The 18,091-nt window shown below is 41.4% G+C and overlaps 1 protein-coding gene across 3 annotated transcripts in view; it reads left to right on the forward strand.

Annotated features, from left to right (window-relative positions):
- The window catches only part of spock1 (SPARC (osteonectin), cwcv and kazal like domains proteoglycan 1), a 154,314-nt gene that overhangs the window by 101,174 nt on the left and 35,049 nt on the right, over positions 1-18,091 (forward strand). For all 3 annotated transcript variants that reach the window (XM_049586474.1, XM_049586472.1, XM_049586473.1), the window contains one exon: positions 16,820-16,934. In XM_049586474.1, the coding sequence (XP_049442431.1) occupies positions 16,820-16,934 (115 nt within the window). The remainder of the gene's footprint in view (positions 1-16,819; positions 16,935-18,091) is intronic.

Consider the following 18,091-nt stretch of genomic DNA (forward strand, 5'->3'; position numbering starts at 1 on the left):
TATTCATAAACGTGTTAGCCAAAGCAGGTCCTTCCTTGGCTGCTGTTTAATTTGATAATACTGTAACAAGAGGAATTAATCAAATCATTTAATGAAATAGTTTACATGGAAAATGATGAGTCATGGTGATTCATAAATAGCCAAATAAGACAATTTACAAATGTGTAATACAAAATGGATTATTTCATACCTTAACCTTGTGCTCTCATACCCATTTCATGAATTCGTTGGCATGAAACACCCATAAAACCTGGTTTCAGCCACAACGAGGCTCCAAGCTGCTGCTGAAATGATTTGATGAGTTGGCAAATGGAAAACTAAATGGGGAACCAATTGCTAAATCAAATGCAAATTGAAATGCGACTGACGTGCACACTGTGTTCTGTTCGTTAGGTAATTACAAAACCAATTACACATGTTTTGATCTAATTCAATGGGAGATAAGCTGCATGGTAACATACAGTAATTCACGGTATCAAAGCCCAGATAAATCTACAAAAAGAGCCGCAGCCATATTGTGCTGCTGTGAGACTCAGCCAGAATAAATAGCGTCGCTTTCCTCATGTGTCTTTGTGTACTTGAGTCTATTCAAACACAGATGTTGAGGTCTGTTGTGAAGGTTTGGTTATTTTTAGTTATAGACAGTTTGTCTTGTTATCGGCTCTGATGAAACAGTTACAGCACTGTAGAGCTCTGTCTGTTTCAGTTTTCAGGGATTAATGTTGAGTTTGGGTTCTTAGTTTATTTAACAGGGACAGCACACAACACAGCTGTAGAGCCAGAGTTATCTTTATAGCTAATCTGCCTTTTTGTAACATTTACGAACAGTAAATCACATATAAAACGTCATACAAAATATACACTGCATGGTTTTGGAGAACAGTTGAGCCATCCTTTAGGTGCTCTCCCCAAAGCTGCAGTTCAAAGATTTAAATCAAATCAGATGATCTGATTGAGAGTGCCTTTGTTGCAAAGATTGAACCTGTCAGGTAGTGAGTCACTGGTGTTAGACCTCTCATGTGCTATATGAGCAAAGGAACTGTATTCATTTTTTTTCTCTCAAATTGAGGAAAATGTGAGATTTTGAATTACATATCATACAATTTCACTCTCCATTCTTCTCTTGTCTACTATGCGGTCTATCTCACTGGGTGGTGTAGTAGTCTCTCTGCGGGGTGGGTTAATGTGTTCGTTTCAGCACGCAGGCTTTCTCTTTTAGAAAACATATGAAGAAAGAGGAGATTGAAAAGGGGCTCTATTGGCTTAGATGAAGTGAATAGAGTCTGGTATTTCTCCTATTCATCACTTTACCACATGCTTCGGATAAGCGGATGATCTAAAGAACACACAGAGCATGGGTGTGTCACATCAGGTCCTATTGATTGTATAGAGTTTTGAGTAACAAGAGCAAAATGGTGAATATGAGTGGATAATAACCGGAGAGTAGAGTAGATGGAGGTAGAGGAGATGCAAGGCTCTGATACTCTTTCTCATTCATGCTCACACACACACACACACACACACACACACATGCACACCCCTCAGCTTCAGATTAATGAATGCCTCAGTCTAGGACAGTGCAAAAACATTTAATTATCCCTGACACTGAAGGTGAGGCAAGAGGCCAGATCTGTCATCCACCTGTGTGTGTATGTGTGTGTGTGTGTGTGTGTGTGTGTGTGTGTGTGTGTGTGTGTGTGTTTTAAGAAAGAGGAAATAGCAGAAGAGATCACAGTGTGTCAATGAGACAGAATCCGGCTGTAAGTCAAGCGTGTGGTCTTTCACTGTGACCTCTCCTGAAATTGACTAAAGGTCAAACTGACACAAACTCCTTGTCTGGCAGCAACACATGGTCAGCTAAGAGCCCGGGGGATCTTTTTTTTAAGAGCAGAAGAAAAGAGACCACTTGACATTGTACAAGTGCAAAATAAATTCTTGAATGAATAGAATAAAACCTTCCCTTCCTGCACAGCTGCGAGCCATTCACTTCTAACCCCAGCATGAGCAACTCGCCAAAACAGTTACTCATCGTCAATGAGTAGGATTGTAATGCGAAAGAGGTATTTTATTATTATTATTCTCTGTTATTATAGATTGGCATACAGTTTAGTGAAGACATTCATGGTCTTCAGAGGATTAATTGTGATAACTTTGGTGATCTCTTCAGTTCACATCCAGCTCCATCATCAGGTCAAAAATGTTTCTAATACTGTACTTTTTGTTTAATACAAGTTAGAAAATGTTAGCTTGCTTAATCACAAAACTAACACGAAGAACATGATAAACATTGTCAATCAGGTCAAAGCACAGCTGTGCAGCCTCACAGAACCTTGGCATGACTGTAGCCTCTTACTGTGTGTGCAGACAGAAAGTGAATCTAAGGGTGCTTTCAGACCTAGAGTTCACTTGCTTCAGTTCGAATCAGGGACTTATTTTGTCACAAAGTTGCATAATTGCCTAGAGATGGTTCATGTTCTCACAGCAGCATTTACAAGCGGACCAGATAAAATGCCTTGTGTGAGAAAGCTGCTCTTGATTGGTCAGAATTTCCATGTTGGAAAAATCCAGGAAGTAAACAAAACAGTGAAGAAGAGTACACTTACAAGATAAATGTGACACTTTATAATGTCACAGTGGAGGGACAACTACGCAGGTTGATTTTAGCGCTGGTCATCGCGAACTGTATTGCTGTCATTGTTCATTTTAGTCAAACCATACAGTTTGAAAACGAGGCGTGGCTCCAACTAGAAAACAATGTTTTGATGCATTGTTTTGGTGGGCACCTGAGTGCGATTGCTGTGTTCACACCTGCCCAAACAAACCACACCAACGAACTTGAGTTTGATTGAACCAAACCAAACTAAAAACTAAACTAAAAAAAGTCATCCATGCTTTCATTTCCACCCACTTGGACTATTGCAACTCTCTTTACACTGGAATTAATCAGTCATCTCTCTCCCGTTTACAAGTAGTACAAAACGCTGGAGCCAGATTTTTGACAGATACCTGAAAGAGACCACATCACCCCTGTCCTAGTCTCTCTCCACTGGCTGCCAGTGCAGTACCGTATTGATTTTAAACTTTTTTTTATTCACATACAAAGCCCTGAATGGAGTGGCCCTTTCCTACATGACAGAACTTTTAACTCCATACTCCACCTCCAGACCCCTCAGGGGGCTAATATTGGGCTTTTAACTGTTCCATGCACTTATTTTAAACTCAGGGGTGACAGTCGCAGCCCGCAGACTCTGGAACAGCATTCCCCCCTCTGTCAGACTTGCCCCCTCCATTGACTGTTTTAAATCAAGGCTTAAAAACATTCTTTTTTACTAAAGCTTTTGAGTCCTCCTGATGTTGCCTATGTGTTTATTTGTGCCTTGATCTATGTTGGTTGCTGTTTTTGTTTATTATTTTACTTCACTTGTATCTCTTTTATTCATTTTTAACTGTACAGCACTTTGGTCAACTTGGGTTGTTTTTAAATGTGCTTTATAAATAAATTTGACTTGACTTGAGAGGTTGCATACAAAGTCAACAGAAAGATTAGATTTAACACATGTTCAATCAAGCAGCAAGAACTGACAGTGTCTCAACTTGAGAGAAAATGTGCATGCAGCCTTCTGCCTAGATGTTAAGCAGTCCAGGCACCATGGATATGTTACATTTGTATGTTTCACATGTATCATGTTAACATTTCAAAGTGACATAGTATTGATTATATGTATATGAGCTGACTTTGTCATCGGTGGATGGAGAGGATAGTGGATAGCCACCTTAATGAGTCGGCTGCCAAGCTGTGGACCACTGTTGGAAATCAACTAACAGTAAAAGAGAGTATTTTTAGTGACATTGGTGGCACCAAAACCAGGTATTTTAAAGCAAAAAAAATTATCTTTTCATCACCCTAACCATGTGATCTTTGTGCCTGAACATTACCAAAGTGTTGAAATGTAAAGAAACATAAAACCATGTCTGCTACACGATTACATATAAATGTTACATTTCCATGGTTTGTAGAAACATGTAATGCCAACATCTATTCTGGTGACTGGGTTGTGTGCAGAGTTGGGAGGAAAAAGGAGGTGAAGTTTCTGATGAGTTCTTGGGTCAGTCAGAGAGGCTGGCACACACACACACACACACACACACACACACACACACACACACACACACACACACACACACACACACTCCTACACAGGCGGTCGGTGTGTCCATTGTTAGCTAGCTTACAGTTTATTTCTCTGCAGTTGGTACATTGGCTGTTTGGGGCAAGTAAACACAGACTGCACAATCGGTCCAGCATATTTGCACGAATGAGGTGTGAATCACACCTTCAGTCTGAAAATATGGACTCTTGAAGTTATCCATACACACAGTGAGATGTGCCAAAAGTTGGGTAAGTATTCTTGTAGAAACAGTATTGTTGAATTTCAGACAGCCCATTAAATAGCATGTTTTGAAATTTGACCTTGGTATACCACAAACACTGACCTGTTAGCCACGATGAAGAAATCACAAGCTGGTTCAAACTGGCTGTCGTCAAAGAAAATAAAATAGCTTAAATAAATAAAAATCAAACTTAGCCTTCTCCCTCTTTTAGCATTTCTTTTTTGAGTAGCTCTTCACCATTCAACAATACAGTACTTCTCAGACAAATGAACACATCTTCTGTTTCAACGCTAGAGAAAGGCATGTTTGATCCTTAATACAGTGTAATTTTTAAGTTGTGAATGTCTGTATAACAAAAATGTCCATCTAAGTTTGAGCACCTTAAGTTTGTAAGCGTAGTCGCATGGAACTTACATTTTTTACGGAGAAATTTGGAACGTTAACTTGTGATGTTACTCAGTGCATGAGTTGATGACGTGAATCCATCAGCACACCTTAAATTTCACCGTGACAATTTTGACCATTACTTTAGTTATATGACATACACTTCTAGTAATGAGTGCATCTTCAAGCGTTTATATATCTTAATTTCGACCAGGACGGCATATATCCCAATCTGCATGTGGAGAAAAAAAAACACTGTGGAGCGTTGTTCCTGTGGGCCCCAGCAACACTGTGTCAGCAGTAATGAGGAAATACAGTGAGTATTGGACGGAGCAGTGAGTGACAACAACCCGGCTACATTTAAGAGTACTGTTTGTGGTGGAAACACTAGGGTCTAGGTACCATGTCTGAAGGGTTACTTTTGGTTCCAAAGGTACCATACCGAAAGTATTTGGTGGAAACAGGGCTTTAATGAGACCAACACTCAACATGAACACAGAAGAAGAGTGGGGTAGGGAAGGTGTTTGGGGTGGTTTGAGAAAGGCCCTACGGTAAGAGACATTATCATTTATTGTGTGTGTTTCTCTGAGTGTGTGCATGTTCCCTCTAACCAAGCCAATTTCATGCATTTTCTGTTTTACTTTTGCTCTCTCGGTTCTCCAAGATGATAATAGGAATTATAAACACACTTCAAGCAGAACCGTTTATATACACCTTTATTTAGAGTGTAACAATTAGCAATTTCCACCTAAAATGAATGTCCTCTTGTGTGCGCATGTTGTCCTTAAATGCATCTTTGCTCCTTTGCTTTGAAGCTGTCTTCAAAGAGTGTTTGATTATTTGCTTTCATACTATTCCTTAAAAAATGCTTTGCTGCCAGCAACAGCTTCACAAAACATCCTCTTTCAGGGCTTTTCACAATAAAGTGTGAGTGTGCATGCGCTGCTGTGTGCGCACAGTGGTTGTGTGGCAGTGATGAATATTCAGTTTGTAAGCGATAGTCAATAGCCTTTCTCTCTCTCCAGATATTTTTCTCCCCGTAAGCCACTGTGGCTTCGTCTCTGACATTCAAACTGACACAGCCTGTTTATCTTCTCCATTCCAGTTACATCCACAATAATATGATTTTCTCATGTTTTCAATAATTAATTTTATGGATGGTGAATCCATTCTATCACTGCGTCCTCCCTGAGGCCCTCTCTGTGCTTTCATCCCTCCATCATCCCTCGCTGCCATCCATCGCTCCAGTGCCTCTCATAGGCCAAACAGTCAGACCCTGAGGAGTGTTCACAAAACAGAGAGAGAGAGGGAGGTTTTTTTATCTTCTCCTGATCTGTTTGTCTCTCTCTGTTTTCTCTCACTCCATCTCTTGTTTTCCTCTGTAGCCCCCCAGGTGAAAGAGAAGAAACACCTTTTTAATTAGTTTATCAAAGCCTGAAAGTGATGCTCATTTTTCTAATAACAGTCAGGAATCTGTCCGCTGGGAATAGTTGTTGAAGCTCTTGTTTATTTAATTTCAAACTTGTTTATTTGCTATTAGAAACAGTGGCAGGGGAGAGCAAACAATGGAGAGCAATGGAGCACGGTGTCGATAAAGAAGCGCACACACCCATACACACAGATTACGAAAACACCCCGTTGACCCATGTCCAGCTCAGCAGCAATTAATTTGAGGTCACCCTCTACTCTCTGACAGGGCTTGTTGGCGATGTGGCCTCTTCTATTAAACTCTGACTATCTTTATTATCCAATCACTGCACTCCATTCTGGCCTCCGTCCAGCATTAGAGGACACAGGAAGAGTGTTTTATCTTACCCCTCTCTTCTCCAGACACTTTTTCTTGTCTCTTAAGGAACATTAACGGTAGAAGAAAGAGGGAGAACAGTTCTTGAGGAGACAAAACGTGGATGAGTGGGGCAATTTACTGTCAACTTTAATTGTAATAAAATTTTGCAGCTTCAAGTATAAAGTGCTTTTCTGCCAGGAATCTGCTCGGAAGTTTTGCAGCAATTAAATGGCTGGAAGTTATGTTCGGGGTTGGATCATTCAGGAGCTTTTTAAAGAAAGATTTTTTTTTACACACTGTAGGCAATAAACTGCCATATGTGCAGCAGCTCGCCTTAATGAGTAACAGTGCGATGATACAGCAGCACTGACACACTAATGCAGTTAACAGTGATTTAGTAAGCGAAGACTGTTATTACATTTTACCTGTAAACGCATGGATCAAAACCAGGACCTTGTGTATTACAAAGTATTGCACACTGACATTCCCCAGTAGTATCCCACTGAGAGTATCCTTTCAAACAAATGAGGTTACAAAGCATTGGCTGTTGTTAAATGTCTGTCTACATTTACTCTGAATAATTACTAATAAATAATTACTGGTGTCCATGTCAAACATGTCAGTCCTCACACCAACTCTTAGTAGAGAAGGGGATGAGATTGTTGGAAATGCAGCCTAACATCTTAAACAAGACAAGGTCAAACCCAGTATATGAGTAGACTGTATGAAACACTAGAGCTTTCTATGCTTTCTTTGCAGCTGAACTCACTGATCGTTTAACACAACACTCTCCCCTTCAGCTCTAGTCAGTGATGTACGTCTCTACACAATTTATCCTCATACAACAGTTTGTATGATATCCTACGAGTTAACACCCCACGAACGACATTGCATCCTTAAAGTTAAGTAATTATTGTAAAGTTACTGTGGTTAGGTTTAGGAAGAAGAAATATGGTGACGATGAACCTTAAAATGACTCAAAGACCAATCAATGTGTTCGGAACACTGTTCTCCTTGGGGAAAGCCCCAGGAAGATGTTGTGGGTTTTGTGACCAATCCACCGCCCCAACCTGGCTCCTAACTGGACAGCTCAGGACCACTTCCTTCTTTACTCCTGTCAGCGCACTGGTCCCATAATGGCAGCCTTCCAAAGCACTGTGCATAAGAACAGCCTGCTCTGTGTGACTGGTGGAGGCTGCTCAGCCATCAGTCACAATCAGAGCCAAGTTCCGCCAATCATGTTTGTAAGACATCCTTTGGGTGCCGATTAAACCGATGAATTGGTACATTTCCAGTGTTGGGTTATGGTGGCGGCACATGTTCCAATGACTAATTTCAACATTCTCCTCATAATGGTAGCAACATCTGGTTTTACATTTTAACACATCAATGATGTTTAAACAAATTTAAGGCTTGTGTCATCAGATACGGCTGTTCCTCAAGCAAACTGATGAGGTGGTCCTGTCTGTCCTCTGTCCAAAGCTGCCATTTAACACCATAAAACATTACAGCAGTGACAGAAAATGAGCCGAACAAAGTTATGATAGCCATGTGCTTTTCTACGCTGTGACAAAAGCGGTTTATGAAACATTAAGTGGATAAATTTCACTCGTGTAGTGACTAGCTAGTTAGCTTTCTACCTAATTCCATCATGCTAAAGTGCTACAGCTGTTACAGAACATGAGAATTACAGTAATACAGGACTGTCAGTGCCTGTTTGTTTCAAAAAACAATGACCAATGGGTAAACGCCAACACTCTGACCAATGGTGTAACTTCATCACTCACTCACTCACTCACTCACTCACTCACTGACAGACTTTGAAGCTCATAAGGCTGACCTTGAATCCAGAGGTCCAGCCAAAGAAAACTACACATGGGTATTTTGTGAGGCTGGCAGGTCAGGTATATAGATCAGTTAGTCTGTCATGAAGAACAACTTTTACTCCAAAATCAAATATCCAGTGTTTGAAAGCTTGATTTTCATATATTTTATTGAACTTAATATATACAGAAGCACAAAGCTGAATAAGAATGGGTCTCTCAGGTCAATAGTATGTTTCCAGCACTCCTCTGGCTGGCTGTGTTTGCCCTCCAACTCCCTGTGGGCTCCGAGCTGTGGACTTGGAGGGATGGAGGGAGGTGATGGAAGTCAATATATGAACCCTCTTCATCCGCAGTTGGGGAAATGGAGGCACACTGTGCACAAGAGAGCACTGTAACTGTCATAATGGCAGGAAGGCAGAGTGAGGGCAGAATGATGGGTTTATAGTAACACCGCCACACCTACACGCACAGAGGAACAAGGCTATGATTGCTGAGACATAAGTTCGATGGTGAAGAGAGCTGGTGACTTGTAAGACATTTATTAAAACCATATACTTTCACATATCCTTTTACATGTACACAGAGAGCTTACAGATCCTTACGGATGATATATGTACACATATATAAGGACAGAAGCTTTGTGAAAAATGTCTTCATGTTTAGCCAGATGAAGCTTTTTTGTCAGAATATTTTTTTCCTAAAATGCAGCGAAACTTTTGATTTCAACTGGTAATATATTTTCTTTTATGTACTTGCTATGCTCACTGAGCACAAGCTACCAACCATAGAGTGTATTGATTCCCCCCCAGTATATAAAAGCAGATCTGACCAGATGGTAGCTGGGATGATGCTGGGTTCGCAGCAACAGCAGCGCTTTCAAAGCATGCTGCAGCACAGCAGTGAATTGTACCACAGTCATGAGGCGTCCATGTCAACAGATTTTGAGAGTCTAATTGTAAAAGTCCCACAAATCTGCACGGTACAAAGGTACTTCAGTCCTAAAAGACAGCTGTCAGGTGGTTACAACTTTACATTCCTAGTGTTTAAATGTACAATAAAAATGTGATTAAAGCTGTATACTGCACATACATATGGGATCATTTTACTTTGGCTTTAGTTCATGCAGAGCACTGAAGTGGTTTGCACTGCATATCCCAGCTGACATTTGGCAAAAGGCGGGGTACACCCTGGACAGGTCGCCAGACTATCACAGGGCTGACACATAGAGACATGCTCACATTCACACCTATGGACAATTTAAAGTCACCAGTTAATAGGGCTGGGTTTGAATAATCGATTCGTCCTATTCAAATCAATCTTCATTTGAATGACCTGATATCAATTAATAGAATCCGAGATCGATCTTTCAATATCAGCTTTTCCCCACAGATGTGTAAAGCTTAAATGCTGTTAATCCCGCAGCACTAGATAATAAACGACCATAGTATTGAGAAGCTCTGACGTTACCAGCTCTTGTATCTGTAACTGTTAGCTTACTAGTGACATTTATTATCATGTTGCTGAAGCCTCTCCTCCTGCTAGATAAGATAACTTGAGCTAATGACAACCACGCTTGTTATTGTAAGTGCAATCAAACCTCCACAGGGAAAAAGTCAATACATTATCATTTACGCGTTTAGCAAGTAAAGTGATGTTTCAACCTGACAATGCCAACCACTGTACCGCTGTCCCACCATCAATCTTTATGGTATTGTTAAATGAAATATAGGCAGCACGGTGGTGTGGTGGTTAGCAAAGCGGCAAGACTCAGAGAAGTGTCAACGTGTGACATTAAATTGCCTGTAGGTGTGAATGTGAGTGTAAATGATTGTCTGTGTCTATGTGTCAGCTGTACCCCTGCCTCTCACCTAGTGTCAGCGGGAATAGATTTCAGGACTCCAAGAGCTGAGAGATATGAGTTTGTTAGTTCTGCATGTAGGTGCATTACAGTGTTCCATGTATGTGCTGCTCGACAGGAAAAGGCTGACTGCCCAAGGGTGCTTTATCACTGTGTTCTCTCTCAGTGAAATATGCATTCATTTGAAGATCTTACACCACAAAATAGTGTTGATATTCAAACACGTTTGGAAAAAACGGCACCAAACTGTGGCATTTTCAGATGAAGAGAAGTGTAAATGTGACCAACTTGAATTCAAACTGAGGACTGTTCATTTGTTAATGATCTGCTGTTGTCTTGTGCCCTCGCCACCGTTAGCTACAGCTCTGCCAAGTCCTCCATCTGTCTCACAACTACAGGCTGGTAACCCAGCACCCAGGGGTCATCAGTCAACCTTGCATATGGCCAAGGACAATGGCTTCACAAATTGGTAGTGGTGTCTGTATGTGTAGAACTGTTGCTCTCGCTCACAAGCTGTAGCTCTCACATTACAAAGAATACACACATGACTTGCTTCCCCCCTGTTTTTTTCCCTCTCTTATCAGCTACCAGTTTGAAAGCGCTGCATCTCTACAGTTTCTTCATCAAGCAGTGTCTGATGAAAAATCATAATATTTACTTCACACACAGACACAGACACACACACACAAATCCTTTACACTTGTACATTTGGCAACGTCTTATCAGCAGCAGACAACCTTGTTCATTTACATAAATCAATAACCTTTTCAAGGTAAAAATGTGGAGTGTGAAAATGAATTTTACTTGGCACTTTGGAATGAATGGATATGCAATAAGGCATGTCAAGTTATATTGCTCATGCATATTGACTTATTCACAGACACACGGATGAGAATAAAGTCATACTTAAGATTAGAAAGAAAAGAGGGGGAATAAAAGGAGATGAGAGACTCGTATTGAGGGAAGCGAAAGAGAGGTGGTGAGAGTGTGCTGCAGTGCTCCTGCATTACAATTGATTGGCTGGTTTAACTGCCAATGCTGCTCACTCGAGCTTTAAATAGATGGATAAAACTCTCTTTTACCCTACACACTTCCATTCGCTTCTCCACCCTGCCTGCTCCTTCTCGCCCTCTCTATCCTGCCACTTTCTCCTCTCCTCACTTATTCCCTTTTCTCCTCTTTTTGCTTCTATTTTCTTTGCTGCTCTCCTCACCTCCTATGGATCTCATAAATATTTGAATCACATCAGCTGAGAACAGTTTTATATCCAAAGCATTATTGTCTCTGCAAATTAACTTTTTTACTGTTTATGAGAAAGTTTTATCTGCGTAATCATCCACATGTGATGCTGTCTGTACTTGTGTGTGTGCAGGAGCATAAACTCATTTGCTCATTTGTATGTGTGTGTCTGTCTGATTTCCAATTTGTCTGTGAGTGGAGGTCACGCACTAATCCTAAATTGTCCTCCAATCCTTTTAACCAGATACGAGCCTCCTTTTTCCCCGATCCCTCCTTTCCCTCTCTCCCTTCATCTCTCATTTCCTCGCGGTGATAAAGTCATTTTGCAGTGAAGTGAAATAAGATGGGTTTCCTCCAGCACTGATAGATGGAGGTGAGGACAGGCCCAAATAAGCGAGCGATAGAAACACAGCAGATCAGACAGCTATCAGGGGGAAGGTTGACATTTCATCTCTCTGCATTCTGGAGAATATGAGAGGGCACATGGGCTTGTAATGTGTTTTTCTATCTGTGTATGTTTTTACAGATTGTAAGGAAACAAATGTGTTGCTCAGTTATGACAGATGTGTGCAGTGTACTATCTTCTCCCATGAGACTATCTAAGCTTCACCATCTTTATTATGTGTGTTCGCTCCCAAAGATAAAGCTCTCCCATATCCTTTGACAACCCCAGATATGTTCTGAGTTATGTATGTTACGAGTTGATATGTGTTGGTGTACATCCATTCATACAGATGGTTGCTGAGATTACAGTGTTAACTGAGAGAGGAGATAAGACAACCACCATCACGTCTGACTCTCTGGCTGATTTAACGCTGATAAACCAGCATGTAAACTGCAGTGCAGTGTGTGATCAGGTCAGAAACTAGTTGATGTTCACAGCAGACACCAGCTGTGGCTCAAACACAACCCATTAGGTCCCTAATGGAGACAAGGCCACTCTCGTTTTATGATGTTAAAAGCCACATGCTAATGACTTGTACATAACACACAGCTTTGATCTATACACTCTGTGCTCAGTCTTAATTAACTCAGGATTTGAAATCATTTTTAGTTTGTTCACCGTGGTGAGGGCATGGGGTCTCTGTATGTGGTTTAAAACCCACTTTGTCTTTGATCTCAGTTGAGGGTTGATGGTTTTGTTGTTTTGACCTTTCATTTTTGTTTAATACAAATTAGGTACAGTGTCACCATGACCACCAATCCAGAGTCTGTTAGCTTGTCTTTCACTTCATTTGTGCTAATGAAGTTAACCATTTAGCTTATGTTTAGGAGCAGAGCCACTCTGCAACCACACCTCTAATGACCCGTCAAATCTACTTAAAGCTTCTTTATGTAAGCAAATAGATTCGTTCATTTCCAATGTTGTAACGTCACTGCCTGCATACTTCCATGTGTCCTTTATGGCAATGGTGGAGGAGGTCGTAATAATGTGCCTTTCAGCATTGTAGACAATGGTGGTCTGTGACGCCATTTAATATATCATTACAACCAGTCCACAACGTAATGGTCAGCAATCCACCATGGCACCCTCATGGGGCACCCTACTCCTTGCAGCCATACATATTCACAATCCGAACCCAACCAGACTGGACCATGGTTTGACTCCAACAAAGTGTCTCATATGCTTCAGGCATCCTCGCCAGAGCCATGCTAGAGCTTTACAGAGCAATATTTTTGATAAAAGAATAAAGAGGGAAAAAAGATATAAAAGGTAAAATTAATTTAATTAAACTAAATGATTTAGAATTTCTTTTTTTAAAAATCACCATTAAAGATAGCGAAAGTGCAGACAAGAGGTGCAAGGATAAAAAGATTAAATAATTTAAAATTGAGTTTTAAATAATTTTGCAATTATTACAGGGTGGAGTTGTGTTTGTGACATCACAGCACCTCCACCCCCGTCAGTGCAACAGCGAACACAGACCTAATAACAGGGGCCAGGTCATTTTTCCTCCTCTTGCTGTTCTCTCTTTGCTACTCTGTGGAGCAGGCACCGCTGACCTTTCTCAGCTTATTTCATCATTCTTTTCATCCCTGCACTCACAGGCTTCACAAAATCCCCATGCACACACATCCTTTCATCCCCCCATCCCTTCCTCTACCTTTCCCTCTGCTGTATACAGCACCCAATATTTGTTAGTCAACCCTCCGACCCAAGGGTCCCACCCAGTGACTCAGGGGACGTCACAATAGGTGGCTCTTTTCAGCCTCCTCCATCATGTTCTACTAGTTTGTTGTTTTCCTCCTCCCTCCTTAACCCCACCCTCATCCCTTCCCCATACCCAGGTGTTTTTTTTACATCACCGTTCATGCTTCTTACTTTATTACTTCATAATCACACTCCGGAGAGGTAAAACCAACCAGCTGGAAGTCACATACCCCATCTGTATTTTCCATACAGACTCCTATCTCAGCCTTTATGAGCCACTGATTAAATCCTAGACTGTGAAAAAATAAAGGATGTAGCCACCGAGACATCACCTGTGGGGTTTTATTTACGGCCATTTTGAGGCATCCTGTTTGGCATTTTACCTTCAACATCTTGGATTTTTAGAGCCTGAAGTGATCATATTTGGACGAAAGGGTGGAGCTGAGGAGGAGCGAGGGGTGGATCTGCGTCATAGACTGTTGTGACACCTCGCAGACAGCTTGTCACACCCTTACTTATGTGTTTCTTTAAGCCTTAATAACATTTAAATGGGTTAGTTATATCAAAAACTAACCTCCCATACAGTTGTCATGAACACGGCGTCACCTGAATAATTTTTCTAACCAAAACAGGGAGAATAAACACTTGATTCTGGTTTCACAAGTGTTTTCAAGTCCTCTACATTCCAGGCATTCCTTCCACAGCACCTGGACCAAGTGAGCAAGCCACTTTAGTCTGCGGCCACTGGTCACCTCAGGCATACCACTCATACATTCACAAAAACCCTGACAATGCTCAGTTCAGCTCCATTAAAATCTGTTGACTTTTTTGGTGGCCCGTCATTGACTCAGGCAACTAAACTACAGTACAGGCCAAAAGTTTGGACACACCTTCTCATTCAATGCGTTTTCTTTATTTTCATGATTATTTACATTGTAGATTCTCACTGAAGGCATCAAAACTATGAATGAACACATGTGGAGTTATGTACTTAACAAAAAAAGGTGAAATAACTGAAAACATGTTTTATATTCTAGTTTCTTCAAAATAGCCACCCTTTGCTCTGATTACTGCTTTGCCCACTCTTGGCATTCTCTCCATGAGCTTCAAGAGGTAGTCACCTGAAATGGTTTCCACTTCACAGGTGTGCCTTATCAGGGTTAATTAGTGGAATTTCTTGCTTTATCAATGGGGTTGGGACCATCAGTTGTGTTGTGCAGAAGTCAGGTTAATACACAGCCGACAGCCCTATTGGACAACTGTTAAAATTCATATTATGGCAAGAACCAACCAGCTAACTAAAGAAAAACGAGTGGCCATCATTACTTTAAGAAATGAAGGTCAGTCAGTCTGGAAAATTGCAAAAACTTTAAATGTGTCCCCAAGTGGAGTCGCAAAAACCATCAAGTGCTAACGAAACTGCACACATGAGGACCGACCAGGAAAGGAAGACCAAGAGTCACCTCTGCTTCTGAGGATAAGTTCATCCGAGTCACCAGCCTCAGAAATCGCAAGTTAACAGCAGCTCAGATCAGAGACCAGATGAATGCCACACAGAGTTCTAGCAGCAGACCCATCTCTAGAACAACTGTTAAGAGGAGACTGCGCGAATCAGGCCTTCATGGTCAAATAGCTGCTAGGAAACCACTGCTAAGGAGAGGCAACAAGCACAAGAGATTTGTTTGGGCCAAGAAACACAAGGAATGGACATTAGACCAGTGGAAATCTGTGCTTTGGTCTGATGAGTCCAAATTTGAGATCTTTGGTTCCAACCACCGTGTCTTTGTGAGACGCAGAAAAGGTGAACGGATGGATTCCACATGCCTGGTTCCCACTGTGAAGCATGGAGGAGGAGGTGTGATGGTGTGGGGGTGTTTTGCTGGTGACACTGTTGGGGATTTATTCAAAATTGAAGGCACACTGAACCAGCATGGCTACCACAGCATCCTGCAGCAACATGCCATCCCATCCGGTTTGCGTTTAGTTGGACGATCATTTATTTTTCAACAGGACAATGACCCCAAACACACCTCCAGGCTGTGTAAGGGCTATTTGACCAAGAAGGAGAGTGATGGAGTGCTGCGGCAGATGACCTGGCCTCCACAGTCACCGGCCCTGAACCCAATCGAGATGGTTTGGGGTGAGCTGGACCACAGAGTGAAGGCAAAGGGGCCAACAAGTGCTAAACACCTCTGGGAACTCCTTCAAGACTGTTGGAAAACCATTTCAGGTGACTACCTCTTGAAGCTCATGGAGAGAATGCCAAGAGTGTGCAAAGCAGTAATCAGAGCAAAGGGTGGCTATTTTGAAGAAACTAGAATATAAAACATGTTTTCAGTTATTTCACCTTTTTTTGTTAAGTACATAACTCCACATGTGTTCATTCATAGTTTTGATGCCTTCAGTGAGAATCTACAATGTAAATAGTCATGAAAATAAAGAAAACACATTGAATGAGAAGGTGTGTCCAAACTTTTGGCCTGTACTGTATGTGGCTCTCTCTGACCTAAATGTGTTACTTCCTCCTCCATGCTCACGTCCTTCCTCACAACTATCCATTCATCCTCAACCTCCAATACTTCCTCTTTTCATTAAACCTTTAAGATCACATTGTTTTGACGTGTTCCTTGCTGGTGAAAAAGCTCTCATCTCTTTCTTTTACTGCCACTGCGTCTTTTCACCTCCTCCGCCTTCTGTGTTTTGTCTTTTCTTCTGTCTGTCAAATGAAAGTGGGTTTGTGCTGTTAGCCTAGTGTGAAATGACACAATGCTCGGAGTCAATGAGCTGCTTTGATCTTTTGTCACCCTGGACACCAGCCAGCTGTGCCTGGCTGCCACAGCGACAATGTCACTGTGGAGATTGATTTGGGAGAAGATGGGGTCGGCGCCCAGAGAAAATAGTCCTCATTAAGCAGCTCACACTGCGGAAAAATCAACATTTACTTCATACCTTTTACCATTCTTCTTCTCCGTCTTTTTCTCCAACTCATTATTTTTCTTCCTGCTTCAGTTAGTAGAACATAACAATCTGCCAGCTGGAAAACCAAAAGAACAGCTTGATGTTTTGCTGCATCAACTTTCAACTTCAGCACTACACTGTGCTGATTCTCCTGCACTGTATGTTCCCACTAACTTATTTTTGAACCTCAGAGATTAAATTTTATCCCCGATGTCTCCCTATAGGTCCAGATGCCACCAAGGACCCCTGTCTGAAGGTGCGCTGCCCTCCTCACAAGGTTTGTGTCAGTCATGACTACCAGACAGCCATCTGCACCAATCACAAGCAGCCAGCTCACAGGTAAGAGCCCGTAATCTGACATTTTTTTAACCCCTGGTTTTGTTGTCATGGGTTTTACTCAGGGGGCAGCTGTGGCTCAGCAGGTAGAGCTGGCTGTCCACTAATCACAGGGTTAGCCTTTTGATTCATGGCTCCTCCTGTCCACATGTCAGCCCTGTGTGAAAGGTATCATCAATGCCAATCACAGAAATAGGAGAAGTATGATAATTCGTTGTATTTCACCATGTTTTACAGCTGAGATCTCCCAGTCTCACTCTGAAGTCGTCAAAATGTGGCACTTAGGCAGTGACCTGCGGCGTAAAAAAAAAACAGCTCATAAAAAGCATCCTTTAACAATACGCAGTTGGTTGTCGTTATAGTGTAACAGCACCCAGCAGCATCAAGCAGATAACACAGCAGGACAAGGACAAAAGTTAAGGTGGTGAAAGTCCAACTGGAGCAGGCAGGAGGGGTGGTGGATGGGTGCAACAAACACCGACTTTCTCCCGTTCATATCCCATAAGATTCTAAAGCCAAACCCTGTTGTTTTTTTCTAAACCTAACCATGTGTGTTTGTTGTTGAAGTTAAAAAAAATATCAATTCATGGTGATGTACCAACATAGTGTGTTTATTTTGAAAGAGACTGTATATACATTTTATATTTTCTGTGAAAACGGAAGTGTATTTTGAAAGAAGACAATGCATGTAACAGGCAGAACTTGACACAGCATCCCAGAACGACAACCAGCGCACTCAGAGTACCTTGAACGTCGTATGTGGACGTGGAAAGTCCATGACCAAACATCAATATGTGATAAGATCAGAGTAAGTATGTGTTGCTTTGAGATCACAAACAGCAGTAGTCATCACTTCAAAATCATGTTTATGAGCACTTCTCATAAAACTAGGAAAGGTTGTGAAGTATCAAGCTCATTAAAATATGTTAAGTAATTTTTTTTAGCAGTTAAAGAGGGCCCCAAACACAAGTCATTATCAGTGTTGTCAACAAAACAACAGAACAGTGGGTGCTTTCATGCAAGACTTTCTTTCTCCTTAAATATGAAGTTATTATTAAGTTGAAGTAAACGCCTGTAACTCAAAATTGCTATGCAGAGTTGAACTTCAATATGCCAGACCCTCAGGGTACGTTAGACAAATTACACCCAGCACGCAATAA

The sequence above is a fragment of the Epinephelus fuscoguttatus genome, linkage group LG9 (assembly GCF_011397635.1).
Source record: "Epinephelus fuscoguttatus linkage group LG9, E.fuscoguttatus.final_Chr_v1".
NCBI lineage: Eukaryota > Metazoa > Chordata > Actinopteri > Perciformes > Serranidae > Epinephelus > Epinephelus fuscoguttatus.